The sequence below is a fragment of the Copadichromis virginalis genome, linkage group LG5, assembly GCF_057382275.1.
Source record: "Copadichromis virginalis isolate Kocher_CV1m ecotype Utaka linkage group LG5, C_Virginalis_male_GT1.1, whole genome shotgun sequence".
NCBI lineage: Eukaryota > Metazoa > Chordata > Actinopteri > Cichliformes > Cichlidae > Copadichromis > Copadichromis virginalis.
Window position 1 is genome coordinate 35,934,119 of NC_140622.1, and position 15,792 is coordinate 35,949,910.

Below are 15,792 nucleotides of genomic sequence, written 5' to 3' on the forward strand. Positions count from 1 at the left end.
TGTCAGCAGCTTCAACATCCCTTCAAAATAAAAGCTTGCCTATAGGCTACATCTACTAATACTGCAGACAGAAATCAAATGACAAAACTACTCTAGTCCAGACTTATAATAGCAGAAAGCTGGGGGACAAAAATACCAAGACAAATATAGTCTGGTGCATCGTGCTGTTTTATTTTTGTCTTTTTGTTTTTAATGTGTATAACGTTATAATAAAAATTAACATGGTCTGACGCCTAATGTTGCTTATAACTTATATAGATAATCAGATTATATAGATAATAAGCCTTTTTCTCCAATGCTTTATTATGAAAAACTTGTACCGGAAAACCTGGACTTGTTCAAGCTAGCGGATCACTGGTCTGAGCTGATGTTGTTATCTTACCTGTCATCATTCAGACATAGCTGAAACTAAAGTTTTTGTCACTCTTTATCTTCTTCTTTAATCAGGTATGGTCACTTAGAGTTCTTCCAAGGAACAGCTTTGATTATTCCTCCTCTAAATAGTCGAATGAGTGAAAGTGGTGTTAGCATTTCGAACGTGGGTTTAATGCATGGTTAGCTAAAGCCTTGATCGGGATATCGGTGTGCAAAGTTCCAGGTTCTTGAACTTGTCCGCCTTCGTTACAGTTATGAAACAGTTTACAAGCTGGCTAGTGATGGTGATGTGACAGCTTAAACGGAAACTCTACTAGAGTCTAGTGTTTAACGCTGTCTTAATAACTAATCTTCTGTTGGCTAACATTACTGCTAACCTGTGAGAAAATTGAGCCTAATGCGCAACGAGATCAGATATCAGTTTACTGACTGATATCCTCCGTCTCGTTTCCCTTCTGTTTATATATATAAAACCTCACAAACTAACAAGCAGAAATCATTTTACTCCATACAACCTCAGTTTCTCAGTACCAATATCTCAAACCTCAACATTGAACAATATGTATGCCAATAGATTTTTTTTTTATACTGACCAACCATTATTTAGTTCAGGCTCTGTTTTGATTACTAAAATTGACTGTCGATTACTAAAATTGACTGTCTAGCACACATAGCAATGCGGTTTGCTGATTTACAAGCTCTACCAGATGAGTGACAGATTTGGACAGCAGTTATGAATGATTTCCCTGGGCCTGTGTGCTAAGAAGCTAGTGAGGGTATAGCTCAATTTGTTTATTTGTGTATTGTAAACCACAGTCAATTTAAATATTTAACCAGAGTGATAATTGAGATAACATGTTATCTTTGAGTCAACAAAAAATGATCCCAGATACCAGAATCTGTCTCAAGTATCTCTTTGTTTTATTTAGATTGCTTACTCACAGTTGACTATAAATCAGGTTATATTTTTCACTCTTTAAGTATTAAGTTATATGTGATAACATTGATTGGAGGTTCATTTGTTGTTGCCACTTAGGCTCTAATGTTATGGATGAACCATGAAGGCCCAGTTGCAAGTTACTGGTAAGTTATTGTTTTTGCAAAATTTGTATGCTCATCATTTAACAAAAACCAGTAGAGGACTGTGATAAATTCTTAACGGTGTTTTCTTTTATCATTATTAATATGCTTAACATCTGTCATGGAAACCTAGATTTTGATGAATCCCTTGATCTTAAAAAATACCTTAAAGCTGGTTGTAAATAAACTGACTGCTGTTGAGCTCAGGATGCATGGGGCTACAGGAAGTGGTTTTAAAATCTTGGTTTTCCATGACTAGAATTTTTATTTTTCCAGTGCTTTCAGCTAAGCTGAAGGAAAACAAAAAGACCTGGTTTGGTCCAAGTCCATATGTTGAAATAGCAGTGGATGGCCAGTCAAAGAGGACTGAGAAATGCAACAACACACACAGCCCTAAATGGAAGCAGGCTCTCACAGTGTGAGTACAACTGTGAAAATTTGTTTAGGTCCATATTTTAGCAGAATGTTGCAATTGTAGACAGTAAATGTAATGTAAGATATAATGGAGGATTAAAATCATCATAGACTTATTAATTGGATTTCCTCTGTACTTGGAGGCGGGAAAAACAAAACAAAAAGTATCAATGCTTGATGAGTTTCAAACAAAAGCTAAGAAGCTGTACAGATTACCTCAATTATTTCTCTGCTGTTGTATCGTATTGGTTGGTGCTGTATGCTGAAAATTACTCACCTTTCTACAGAATTGTGACGCCGTTCAGCAAACTGATATTTCGTGTTTGGAGCCATCAGACACTCAAGTCAGACATTCTATTGGGTCTAGCTACATTGGAAATCAGCAAGACCCTTAAGGCCAATGACATGAAATGTAAGTTCATTTTCCTAAGTGGTGATTGGACCTCAGACCTGGTCAGTGTGCATAGCATTACAGTGACATTACAGTCTGGTCTACATTCTCTGTAAGAGCTACTTGTCTGTGATTTTTAAAGCACTGAATTAGATTCTTGTTGCACGTGGTTTTTGAGGCATTCCATGTGACTGGAGTTTTTCAGCTCTGCTCTTTTCACACTGTCACAGTTTGGGCTAAAAAAGTAAACGTTGCTTTAAAAATCAGGTGATTAATAACAATCAGAGACCCCTTAGGAAATTGTTCTTCAGTATTTGTTTATTTTAGTAATAAATGTTACTAGGAGAACAATGTGCTTGTAGGAGCAGTTTTTAATTAAACCAGGACATCGTTAATAATTGCTTTTATTCTTTTGTGTTATGGTATCGTATGTGTTCTCTTGTCTTGTAATTACAGTGCCTGCTTAAAACTTGACATGTATTCTGTCCCCCTTAAGTATGTGAGGTCGTGCAGACACTGCAGCTGTGCTCTGACAGAGACCCCCAGGATCTTGTAGGTGACTTGTCAGTCTGTCTGGATGGCATGCAGGTAGACCCAGAAACCTTTGGCTTGGCAGAGAGAGAACAAGGTGAGAGACCACGCTCACACAAACCCAGTATACTATGTGGGACACATTTGCAATTTTAGAACAGGAATGCTCATAATCTGTAATTTGAAAATGAATAGAATTGCAGAATAAATTTAGCTTGTTACCATGTTGGTCATTATTAATGAATTTGATAGCAATGAGGTAACAAGGTGGAAACTGCTGCCAGGTTGTAAATGCTTATCAGTGTTCTGTGCCCTGACAAGACCTTGGCATTACTTGTAACCTTTATATCTACCTGCATTAGTGACTACATTTGCACCCAAGCATTTGAGAACTTGGGAGTTACACATACATTTTTGAATGTCACATTAAACATTTGTCTTTTACTTTGATTTTTATTTTTTATTTTTGTTTTTATGGCTTGCTAGCTGCTCTTCCAAATGGAAATACGCGGCAAAATGGAGATACTGGTGACAGGTCTAGTAAATCTTTAATTAATGATCTTAAGATACTATTGCATTAAAATATTTGGACATTGGTTTTGTAAGATTAAATAAACATTTTAAATCTTTGGTCTTGGAAAACTACTCAAATATTAAGTATTTTGTACTTGTAGGTCAAGCGGAGGCTCATCACCTTCAAGTGACTTGGATGAATGGGTCATTGTACCAAATGTGCATGCTGTCAATGGTACAAGTTCTCCCTCACGGTCTCCAGGGGGCTCCACTGCATCACTTCCTTCTGGACCTACTCAACCGCCCCCTCCTATGCGACAGAAACCAGCAGCTTCACCATGTAGGAAAACTATAAGACATCAAAGATTAAATGGCTTACATATACATCACATGAGTGATTTCAATCTCCCTCATGTCTAATATACCATTATTCTTTTATATACTAGCTAAAGCACTGAATACTGACTTCAGTCAGTATTAAAGTCACTACGCTTTTGAAAACAAATACACCTTTGAAAATAGAAAGAACATTTTTTTTCACAGACTTAAAGGTTCCCTACTCTTGTTCTTGCTCATTTCATAGCCTCTTCTAGCAGTTCTTCTCCTAGTGAACTCAGCGAAGGCCCAGCTTCCGATGGTTCCTCTCAGGCATCAGCTAGTGGGTGTTCAGATCAGCAGAATGAATCAAATGCAAGGGCGGCAACATCAAGTTCCTCACAGACAGCAAGTGTTCCTAAACAAGGGGCCAGTGCCTCAGCAACAATTCCCAGGGTGGCTCCCATAAACAATGGTCCCTTGCCCCCAGGGTAAAGAGCAATGCTTTCTGCATTTTGTTTTATAGGCCCCTCATTTAAGCTTATTTTCAATCTGTTTATTTAATTTGTATTTCTTCTGCAGGTGGGAGCAAAGAGTTGACCAGAATGGACGGGTATACTATGTGGATCACATTGAGAAAAGAACAACCTGGGATAGGCCTGAGCCTTTGCCTTCAGGGTGCCAAACATCTTTATTTTTTTTATACTACAGATATATATGTAGTTTGAATATTGTGTATTCAGTGGCATATAATTATCTATGTCACACTGTTTATAATCACTTTTACTATGTGGTAATGTGTTCTCTGTGGGAGTTTTTAATATCTAGAAAGAAATCCTTGGCAAAATAAACAACTTTTTTTTTTTTGCTCTCCTTTTATGCAGATGGGAGCGCAGAGTGGATCCAATGGGTAGAGTTTATTATGTTGACCACATAACCCGAACTACTACATGGCAAAGACCCACACAGGAGTCAGTGCGTAACTACGAGGAATGGCAGCACCAGCGTAGCCAGCTTCAGGGAGCCATGCAGCAATTTAACCAGAGATTCATATATGGGGTGAGAGCAGTCACTGAATGTGCTTCAGACTACACATGAAGAACAGTTTGAAGATGTATTTCTTTTGATTTGCTTAAAGAGCCCATCTACGCATGGTTTTTGATCTATAAAATCATTTGTATATGGTGTACTTTTACCACATACAAAAATTATACTGCACAGTCCTTCTACGTCTTAAATTCAAATTTATAAATAAAAAAATAACTTTAACTTTTAAGTACTAAACACCTGCAGTCTAATGAATAAGCACTTAAGGTTTCAGCTTTCCACTTCTACTGTGTAATTTGCATATTTCATGCTGAACAATATATTGCAATAATTGTGTCTTGGAAACATTTTGGAACATCTTTCTCTTTAAAATGAAGTGACAGTGCAGACTTTGAGGTCTGATGTAGCTCTCGAGTGTGAAAGGAGCTCAAGTAAGGTTGCATGAGTTTGTAAAGTCCAGATAGCATGTTTTAAGTCTCGTGACTAAAAAGCTTTAAGCACCCGATGGAAATAAACATACAAATGCTCTTGGGTCAGTTTCTTCTCTGATTTTAAGTCTAAACTGTGTTTAAACAGACCGTGACAAAAATAGTTTTTACAGATGTTTTTGCAGACTTGACATTTGTAACATTTTCTTTCTGGCTCAGCTGCAAGACCAGTTTGCAGCCACAGCCAGTAAGGAGTTTGACCCACTAGGACCTCTGCCTCACGGATGGGGTAAGTATCAGTGAGATTACAAAAATGTTTTAGCTGATGTTACTGACATGATAAATAAATGAAATGTGTTGATTTTCTCCTTCACAAGAAAAGAGAACTGACACCAATGGTAGAGTGTATTTTGTCCATCACCCAACTCGCAGGACACAGTGGGAAGACCCAAGGACCCAAGGGTGAGTGTATTTTGTGTTCTTGACAGTAGGGAGCGCTGATATGTCTAGAATAAAATGACAAGTGAAAGGAATGTCACTTTGTTTTTGGCAGGCCCAAATTTCTGAGTGACACATTTTAGGTCTGTGTTTCAGCCATCAATTTGATGTAGAAGGTTAATTCTTTCCATTGCAGGACTCCCTGAAAAACTGTCCTAACCTCTTAGGAGCTTGGAGTTTGGAACAGGTCAACAGTGGCACAGAAATTGCATGCAGATGATCTGGCAACTGTGAAACTGGATTAAATGTGTAGAACATAATGACTGGATTCTGACATCTTTGACAGATTTGGAATTGGATAGTTCCTTCAGAAAATCTTTGCTGTTGACCACTAACTGCTCTTAAATTTATGGTTTATGGATACACAAAGGGAAGGGTTTCTGTCTAAATGCTTTTTTTGTAACCAGCTAATCACAGTTAAGTAGTACGGAGGAAACCCTGCTTTTAAGGACGAGTTTTTAAATCTTTGATTCCATTTATTATTTTTTATTCATTTAACTTAAAATATACATTTTATGTTTCTTTTAAAATGATTTCTTTTAATGGTTGCATTTCTCTGTGCTTACTTAACTTTATCCAGGCTGCTGAATGACAAGCCTCTGCCTGAGGGTTGGGAGATGAGGTTCACTGTGGATGGTATTCCCTACTTTGTAGATCACAATAGGCGAACAACAACCTACATTGACCCTCGCACAGGGAAATCCTCACTGTAAGTTTTGGTATCTTGTGCTAACACGAGGGGGATCAGATTCATTTAATGGAGACAGACACAACTGCACGTTAAAAGCTTCTGTAGCCTGTGAATCAAAAAAGTCTTTGGTTGTTTTTATATACGTATTTATAATTATAATTGAGGTCATTCTCAACATAAGCAAACAACTCGGGAGTTTGACTGAGACCTACTCCAATGGTCTCTGTTCTGTGTTCTGGTCCGTACCTGGGTGTGTTACAGTGCTTACATTTGCATGAACAAGCATCATGAAAGGGGGGAGGGGGATGAACAGAGTTCAATTTAAATGGGACAGGTGTGTCTCATTAATTTTTACAAAATTTGTATATGTTTGCTTATCTAACTCTTTCCACACTAAATTGCAAATGTCGAGAATATTGATTAGTGCACGCCTGAATATATTTAAATCAGCGATTGGTGTAAAATCAAATGAGCCTTATAATCTCAAGTGATCATGACCACAAAGCCTGGGTGTTGCTAAAGAAAACAAACAGGATGCTCAGAATGTCCAGAGATGAATATAAGCACTTGTTATCAAAATGTATTTTGATACTTTTATTTGACAATAATTTAATGTGGTCTTTTTTGTAGTGAGAATGGGCCACAGATAACTTATGTCAGGGACTTCAAAGCCAAAGTGCAATACTTCAGATTCTGGTGTCAGGTACGTGCTTTCAGCATATCATACTGTTTTACTACATATGCTGTTATGTTCTTCTTGTTTTTAATTACGTAAATGCAAAGTAAAGTGTAAATGATTTTGCTAGTGGACAGAGTTTTTAAAATCAATTATTTACATTGTTTACATGTTTTGTTTCCTCTTAGCAACTGTCGATGCCCCAGCACATTAAAATTACAGTTTCACGCAAAACTTTGTTTGAGGATTCATTTCAACAGGTAATTGTTTTAATTGGTTGTACTGTCTTCTCACCACATTTCTATATTTAATAACATTGTCTTTTCAGTGCTTGAGATGTGTAATTAATTCATTCTTAGATCATGAGTTTCCACCCACAAGATCTTAGGCGTAGACTTTGGATAATTTTCCCTGGTGAGGAAGGCTTGGACTATGGAGGTGTGGCCAGGTAATCTCAAAGTAAAAGCTGCACCACCCTGTTGCTAAAATAACAACACAAACAGTAAAAACTCGTGATTTTGTCATTAAAATCTAGTTTGACCACTTGTGCTTATTTTCAGGGAATGGTTCTTCTTGCTGTCTCATGAGGTGCTGAATCCAATGTACTGTTTGTTTGAGTATGCTGGCAAGGACAACTACTGTCTTCAGATCAACCCTGCCTCTTACATCAACCCGGATCACCTTAAGTACTTCAAGTTCATTGGGCGATTTATTGCCATGGTATGCGCACCATCTCTCAGTTGTTACTAATAAGTTTAAATCATTAGTTTTGAAACTAAATGTATGTGCATGATTAATCTGGTCTGCCATTGCTATATCCTACCATATTATTATGCCATACTACAGGGTGGGCCATTTATATGGATACGCCGTAATAAAATGGGAATGGTTGGTGATATTAAAGTCCTGTTTGTGGCACATTAGTATATGTGAGGGGGCAAACTCCTCAAGATGGGTGGTGACCATGGTGGCTATATAGAAGTCTGTCATCTTGGATACAACTTTTGTTTTTCCAATAGGAAGAGGGCCATGTGACACATCAAACTTATTGGTAATGTCACAAGAAAAACAATGGTGTGCTTGGTTTCAACGTAACTTTATTATTTCGTGAGTTACGTTGAAACCAAGCACACCATTGTTTTGGCCCTCTTCCTATTGAAAAAGCAAAAGTTGTATCCAAGATGGCCGACTTCTACATGGCTACCATGGTCACCACCCATCTTGAGGAGTTTGCCCCCTCACATATACTAATGTGCCACAAACAGGACTTTAATATCACCAACCATTCCCATGTTATTACGGTGTATCCATATAAATGGCCCACCCTGTATATTATTACATTGTGTAACACATTAATTACTTTATGTGAATCATGCAATATTTTATGCTTTTGTCTTTTATTGCAATTTAATCACAATGATTAGATCTCAAATCTAATTATTGAATTAAATTTCAAAAAGAGATAGTTGTGCCTTACAGAATAATATGTTTGACTTTCTCCCAGTTGTTGTTTTTTAATTTGCATACAAAACCTTTCCATTTTATGTCTCTCCAGGCCTTGTTCCATGGCAAATTTATCGACACAGGTTTCTCGCTGCCCTTTTACAAACGTATTCTGAACAAACCTCTGGGTCTGAAAGACCTGGAGTCCATAGATCCAGAATTCTATAATTCACTCATCTGGATCAAGTAAGTTTCTGATGTACATGTGATAATTGAGTTATACTTGTGGTGGATGGTGTCGAAGACTTTGATGTATTTTACATTTGTTGGGTTGTTATAAGTGGACCAAAATTTGTGGATATATACATAGACTTCTGGCTGCTTTAAAAAAAAATATTTTCATTTCCTAAATATGTTTGCATATTGTTAGATACTAGGTTTTGATAACCTATGCACACAAATGAAGAGTTTGAGAGGACAAATTGGGTCATGTGCATTATTTGAGTAAATGATTTATGCTCCCGTAATTTGTCACTCACTGTGGAAATGTATAGGATTCTATAGTGACCTTTAGAGCAGACATAATAGCTAACTTCTTTTGTTTTTTAAACATTGTCAGTAATGACGGTAACTGTCATTGTCTTGCTTGTAGGGACAATAATATAGAGGAGTGCGGTCTGGAAATGTTCTTCTCCGTTGACAAGGAGATACTTGGGGAGGTCACCACACATGAGCTTAAACCAGATGGAGGGAACATTCTAGTAACTGAAGAAAATAAAGAGGAATACATCAGGTACAACTTCTTACCTACCGTCCATATTCATTTGCTACTTTTACATGCTCCATAACATAATGTGGTAAACAAGCGTAACATTTGAATTCGGACATGTCATGTTTAAACTAAATAATTCTGTTTTCCTTGAAAACATTCATTTTTAAGAAGCACTTGACATCTCTAAAGTGTGTTAATATTAATTTATTAATATTTCATTATGTCATCTCTATGCAGGTTAGTGGCAGAGTGGAGGCTATCCAGAGGTGTGGAGGAGCAGACACAGGCTTTCTTTGAGGGCTTCAATGAAGTTCTTCCACAACAATACCTTCAGTACTTTGATGCTAGAGAATTAGAGGTACTGAAGTCAATAGATGATTCTCTATAACCTTTACAAGTGTTTGAGGTAGCACTGGTCCTTTAAATACTACAGGGATTCTGTAACAATAAGGATTTAAAAAATTAGAGAAAATAAATACTAACATGAATGTTGGGCTTATTTATAAAATGTCCCCTTCTTGTCTGTAGGTGATGCTGTGCGGTATGCAGGAGATAGACTTGGTGGACTGGCAGAGAAACGCAATCTATAGACATTATGCCCGAACTAGCAAGCAGATAATGTGGTTCTGGCAGGTTGGTACTTTAAAAAAAAAAAAAATATATATATATGTTTTTGAATCAGCTGTAGCTGCTTAATTCAGTGTGAATATTTCTTTTTCCAACTGAAAAACAACAAATGGAAAATTAGTATCACTGTAATGTACGGATATCAGCCTGATACTGGTGTTAACACAAAACTGTCTGTTAACAGTTTGTGAAGGAGATGGACAACGAAAAAAGGATGAGACTTCTGCAGTTTGTCACAGGAACCTGTCGTCTTCCCGTGGGCGGCTTCGCTGATCTAATGGGTATTAACAGCGAACAGACACATGACATTTGTACAGTAGTATAAACCAGTATGTGATATCAAAATCATATTTAATCTCTTTATCCTTATTTTTGATCAATATAGGAAGCAATGGTCCACAGAAGTTTTGCATTGAGAAAGTTGGAAAAGAAAACTGGCTTCCACGAAGCCACACATGGTAAGACCAGTAATTCTACATTTGTACAGGTTTCTTCAGTTCATGTGTTAAACCTCGTGTCATATCCGGCTTAATGTGGGATTAAACTTTCATGACCAAACCCTATTAGTCATTTCTGATTCAACCGTTGCAAGCGTTCCTTTATTTTTAGCCTGAGATGTTGGTGTTTGTTGTTATATAATGCTATGTGAGAATACATTGTTGCTCGTTAAGTGTTTATTTAGCAGATGTCTTCGCTGTGCGGAGTACCGTGGGACATTACTGCAGCTGAACAAATGTTATCATTTATAAATGCAAACACAACACACTTGTCATCATTATGAATGACCTAGAAAGAAAATGTTAACTTAATACTAATAGAGCACTTCTGGCCACCCTCTGTTTCTGTCTTCTTGTTTTATGTAGCTTTAATCGTCTGGACCTCCCTCCTTATAAGAGCTACGAACAGCTGAAGGAGAAACTCATGTTTGCCATAGAGGAAACAGAAGGATTCGGGCAGGAGTAAAACTATAAGTGCAAACGTATAGGATGGTGGTGATGGCAGTGGACTTGGAGGAGCCATATCCATTTCAGACAAGAGCACTTTCCAGCAGATTGTCTTTGTAGTCAGAAGCTGCTTATGATCTGGTGGAAGAACTTATTATTCCTTCTTATAGTTTGTTACAATTGCATATTCATAAAGAAAAAGCTGTATTGTTAAAAATTAGTTTGCTTCAAACGAGACCTTAAAAATCCTCTTAACCTGGTTTCACCTCTTTCCTGTAGTAAGAGGTGATCAGTTCATTCCTAATCCACTGTCAGGCGATGGAGGCGGGGCCTTTCTTGCATTGTCGTGTTTGCACTTGTATGAAGACCGACTGCAGTTTCTACATCTACATGTGTGAATATGCAGTAGAAACTTATGAGACACTTTCTGGTTCTATGCATGAGCATGAAGAACCATATTTGTGCATTTTGTCTTAAAGGATGGAAGTTGATATGTTAAAAACAACATCAGAGGTTCACACATGGCTTTGAATCTTTCCTATTTTTTATGAATGAAATGGATCCCCCCCCCAAATCGCTGACTGACAGACTGTAAAGACTCCCGTAGCACTTATACAGTTTCTTTAACACTTTTTGCAAAACATAATGATAGCTTTATCTTATTTTGACAGGTTTATTTCTTAAAAATTTAATGAGTTAAGATGCTGAGTACCTTTGCACATTGTTGTGTGAGCAGTAAGATGCTTTGATTGTTCTTGAAAGATGTGGTATTTTTATGTGCAATTGTTTTGTAGGAAACATTTTTCCAGATAAGAGTCAAAGCTGTTTGATCATTTTTATAACACTTTGATAATATTTACCATTTAGTGTTGATTTCAATTCCAATATGAAGTTGGTGACATATTTGGTGAAATTAATGTGATTGTGATTTGAGAAAAGATTACCTTCCCATACTGTGCTGTATGAAATCAGATTTAAGTGTGGGCGCTCAGCACTTTTGTCAGTCAGGGAACATGACGGGCTTTTCCTGATAATTAACTTGTTACTGATGACGTGGAATGTCAATGAACAATTTCCATGAGATGGTAACTGATCTCTGCTAATTGCCCAGAGCAAAGTATTACATGTGCTGATGCTGGGTTTCTGAGGCAACCACCTTTTGTTTTCTCTCCCACAAAATAGATAAAATGTGGCACATTTATTAGGAAACAAAAAGGTTTTTAAAAAATTGTATATTTTTGTGTGTGTGTTGATGTTATGATACCACAATACAACAAAAAGGATTAATGACTATTCTGATTCTTAACAAATTTATCTGTGGCTAAGGCAGTTTATGTAAATATACTCCGAAGTTTAATCAAAAGAAAAGTGACTTATTCTAGCAATAGAACTTCTTAAGTTGCTGGCAAGATGTGAAATAAGATCTGAATTATGATAGCAAGTGCCCCTAGTTTTATAGGGCGTATGGCTTTCAGATTTGTACAGTTGTATTGTATTTCATGACTTTTCAAAATGTTGTCTGCTGACAGATATAGTTTATTTTAGGTAAAGTATCACTTAAATAAAATCTTTGGAACCAGTCTAACAAATGAGTTAAATTAATTAAAGAACCCTTAACAGAGGTAATCAATTCCGAACAGTCCCAAAGTAATTACACACGTGATATCAATGGTCAGTACTAAGAGTTTGTTATTTGTTTTACTTGTGGTAAGGTATAGAAATTAAAACTGCTCTGTTCTGCTAAAAAGAAAAGAAAACTAAAAATATATTTTGTATTTAAAACAAATTTACCTTGCTGAGGAATTATATTCACATTCACGTTTTAATAATTTTGTTGCCATTATAAAAAGACTTTACTTTTTCCCCCTTTTACTTAGAATGTAGTTCTACAAGTGAATGACACCAGAAACAAAGACGTAGCCAGTGAAAGTAAGCACATTTTAAAAGATCATTAGGTCAGTAGGTCTTAATATTTTTTTATAAACAGGATTGAATAAACACCCAAAACTCATATTATGATTTCTTTTTTTAATTTATTTATTTTTCTTCCCACTGTCCAGCCTTCAACCTGTGGTAGTGTGTATGTTGGCAGCGTGGTGTAAATTATCTGCAGTAATTCCAGTGTGTGGCCCAGAAAATGATTTTATACATGGTGTCTTTAAGATACAGATTGAAATGTAAACAGACAAAATACTGTCATTTTTAATGTACTCATGTGTGAACCATGTGGCTGTTTTTCCCATTTCATGTCGTCAGCACTGCAGGTAGGAAAAAAAAAAAAAAAGACTTGTCTGATGTAAGTGATCCCTCGTTGCCCTGATGAGTACATTCATTCAGGCCACACCTCCACCGCCACATACCAGTTTTTCTTCATTTAATTGTGTAGGATGTTTCACTTGACTTCACCTCTATTCCCTTACTGGTTGTACACCCATACACTTGCAGTGTAGCTACTCCTGTGCAGATTAATGTAAAAAAAATGCATAAAACTTTTTTCTTTTCTTTTTTTTTTTTTTTTTTTTTTTAAGTATGTTGACTGTTGAATATTTAACAGGTAACAATATTACAGCACATTGACACTCGGAGTGGTTGAATTAACCACTTCTGTGTTTAACCACCACTGTGGTCCAGGTCATGGGGCAGATGAATATATTTAAAAAAAATATGCAAAATGGTGTTTGACTTGTTCTGATTGCACAGTCATTCGAATAGTAGACTAACATTTTTTATACACAAGTGGAAGTTTGTGGATAAATATTAGGAAGATGAATTTCTTGTATCAATGGATTTAGTAGATTTAAAAAAGAGCAATAAAACAATTAAAACACTGAAAGTGTGATGGGTATTTTGTACACGTACATTACAATAACTTACAACACACAACTCATTCATTTTGTAAGTATATTTCTTCCGAGTCTAATTGAATAATTTTTTTTTTATGTTGTCTTCCACTTGAATTGATCTCTTCATCTTGCTGGGTTTATTGTTGCCCTTTGTGAGCTGAAATTTCCCAAACAAATCTATCTCTGTCTCCAACAGTTTTGTCAGAGTGCTGTCTTCATTTACTTTTAGCAAAGTGACCTAAATTATGTAAGAACTGCTGTCTTTGAAAACACACAGAAGATACATGAAAGAAAACGAGAACTCTCTTTGTTACAAAACTACATATGCTGGGTATGTTGATGGGTGTTGACACAGAGAATGTACCAGAATACACCAGATGGTATGTAAGATGGCTCTTGGCAACATCATTTAACAGGAGGATGCTTACTCCATTATGTAACAGCTGAAACAGTGAGTGAACTACCAAGTTCTAGCACTGTTTCACTATGCTGTTTGTACTTTTGAGAATGTTGTGTTGCTTTCTTTCAACTGTATGTTGTAGAATAGAATTAGAATTCAACTTTATTGTCATTGCACATGTCACAGGTACAAGGCAACGAAATGCAGTTTGCATCCACCCAGAAAGTGCTTTAGCAATATATATATTAGCAATAATATAGTTATATAGATATATTACAAAAATGGGTCTATTGTAGAGAGGGTACAAACCATGGGTCTATTATGGGTATGTTACAATGTACATGGTATGAAGGTATGTTATGAATATGTTATAACTATAAGTATGTACAGGCTGTAGTGAGTGTACAAGCTATGAACAGGATATAAATATGAAACTATACAGAATTATGAAATATGAACTATACAAGTCATAAACAGTTGTATAATTGTATTGTACAGAATGATTTTCTAGACAGCATTTATAGTGTGGATGTAAGTATTACTTGAAATCCTGGTTAAAAGGGTGATGCCTTTCAAAAAACATAAGAATCACAAAATATACAGTGGAGAGCACAAAAATAACAATTAGAATTCATTGCATAATTTTACATTAGTACTTGTATGAAGCATCCACTCTTACATTATGTAATATGCAATAATTAAATGACTAACACAGTTTCCTTAAAGTTTCATATTTAGTTGTTTTGTTTAATAGACAGAACAAATTCTACTAAAATAAGAAATGAGCATGTTTTTAGAATAGGTTTTCTTCCACCCCAAAGAACAACGTTAATAGTACTCACCACACCACTGTATGTGCATGTCATAAGCCATTACTTAACATTGTGACTCAGAAACTGCTGTCTGCTAATTGTTCTGTTACATAATATTAATTATTGTTTCTTTAAAACTTGACTTCTGAATTATAAGCATATGGTACTTTGTATTTCTACTAGAGTTATCTACTATAAGTTATTAATAGTTATCAAGGTGACATTTCTAAAGATAAGAACAAGAAATGATGGGGAACTGTATGAATCTATTACATAAGTAAAGTGTCTGCCTGAATTACATGGGTGGTGTCTTGGCAAATGTGCTAGAATACTGCATGTGTACATGCTGATACCTCTAAACAAATTATGCCCTCTCCTTGTTGTTATTTTAACATCCTAAAATTTGTAACCGTTCTTGCAGGATAAAGTCAAAAACTGGTCTTTGGTCTTAGGCTTGCATTTAAAGTGAAGGTTGACATAAAAACACTTCAGTTTTCATATGAGATATTCACATTTGCATTATGTAATAAGCAGAAGATGAATAACTAGTGCAGTAATGTATCAAAAATTAGGCATTTAATTTACAGTCAGCAATAAATTGCAGTGCAATAATAATGAGGTGCAGTAGGCTCTTTTCCTCATGTCATTTGTGGCATTGTGCAAAATACTGAAGAGTTTTCAGCTAAATTACCTGTAAATATATTTTTCTGTTTTTCTTTTTTAAAGTGTGTTTTTCAACAGGTGGAGCGGTTTCAAATAACATTAGAGTTTTACTACACTTCGGTATTTTTTGATTATTTACTTATTTTCTTTTTTCCATTTTTTTTGTTTGTTCGTTTTTTGTGTAGTTTTCATCGAGTTAAAGTTTACTTCAGATTTTGTTGGATTTAAGCAGATATCCTGACTGTGTTGAAAAAAAAAACTAAGAGTAAAGACACGTCCTGTACGATTTTATTTACTTTCAGTAACCACACAATACTTGTACTGTTTTG

General features: G+C 35.9%; 1 protein-coding gene across 1 annotated transcript; it reads left to right on the forward strand.

Moving 5' to 3' along the window:
• Positions 1-327: 327 nt before the first annotated feature.
• Positions 328-11,137, forward strand: itcha (itchy E3 ubiquitin protein ligase a). The gene is made up of 24 exons (XM_085457594.1): positions 328-447; positions 1,412-1,458; positions 1,732-1,873; positions 2,157-2,281; positions 2,757-2,888; positions 3,278-3,326; positions 3,466-3,644; positions 3,888-4,110; positions 4,202-4,297; positions 4,504-4,678; positions 5,314-5,383; positions 5,472-5,556; positions 6,173-6,301; positions 6,914-6,986; positions 7,148-7,219; positions 7,319-7,407; positions 7,520-7,679; positions 8,515-8,648; positions 9,055-9,195; positions 9,412-9,532; positions 9,703-9,807; positions 9,986-10,082; positions 10,187-10,259; positions 10,665-11,137. Exons 2-24 carry the CDS (start codon positions 1,434-1,436, stop codon positions 10,762-10,764), a joined length of 2,595 nt encoding a protein of 864 aa, XP_085313720.1. The 5' UTR covers positions 328-447; positions 1,412-1,433; the 3' UTR covers positions 10,765-11,137.
• The last annotated feature ends 4,655 nt before the right edge of the window (positions 11,138-15,792 follow it).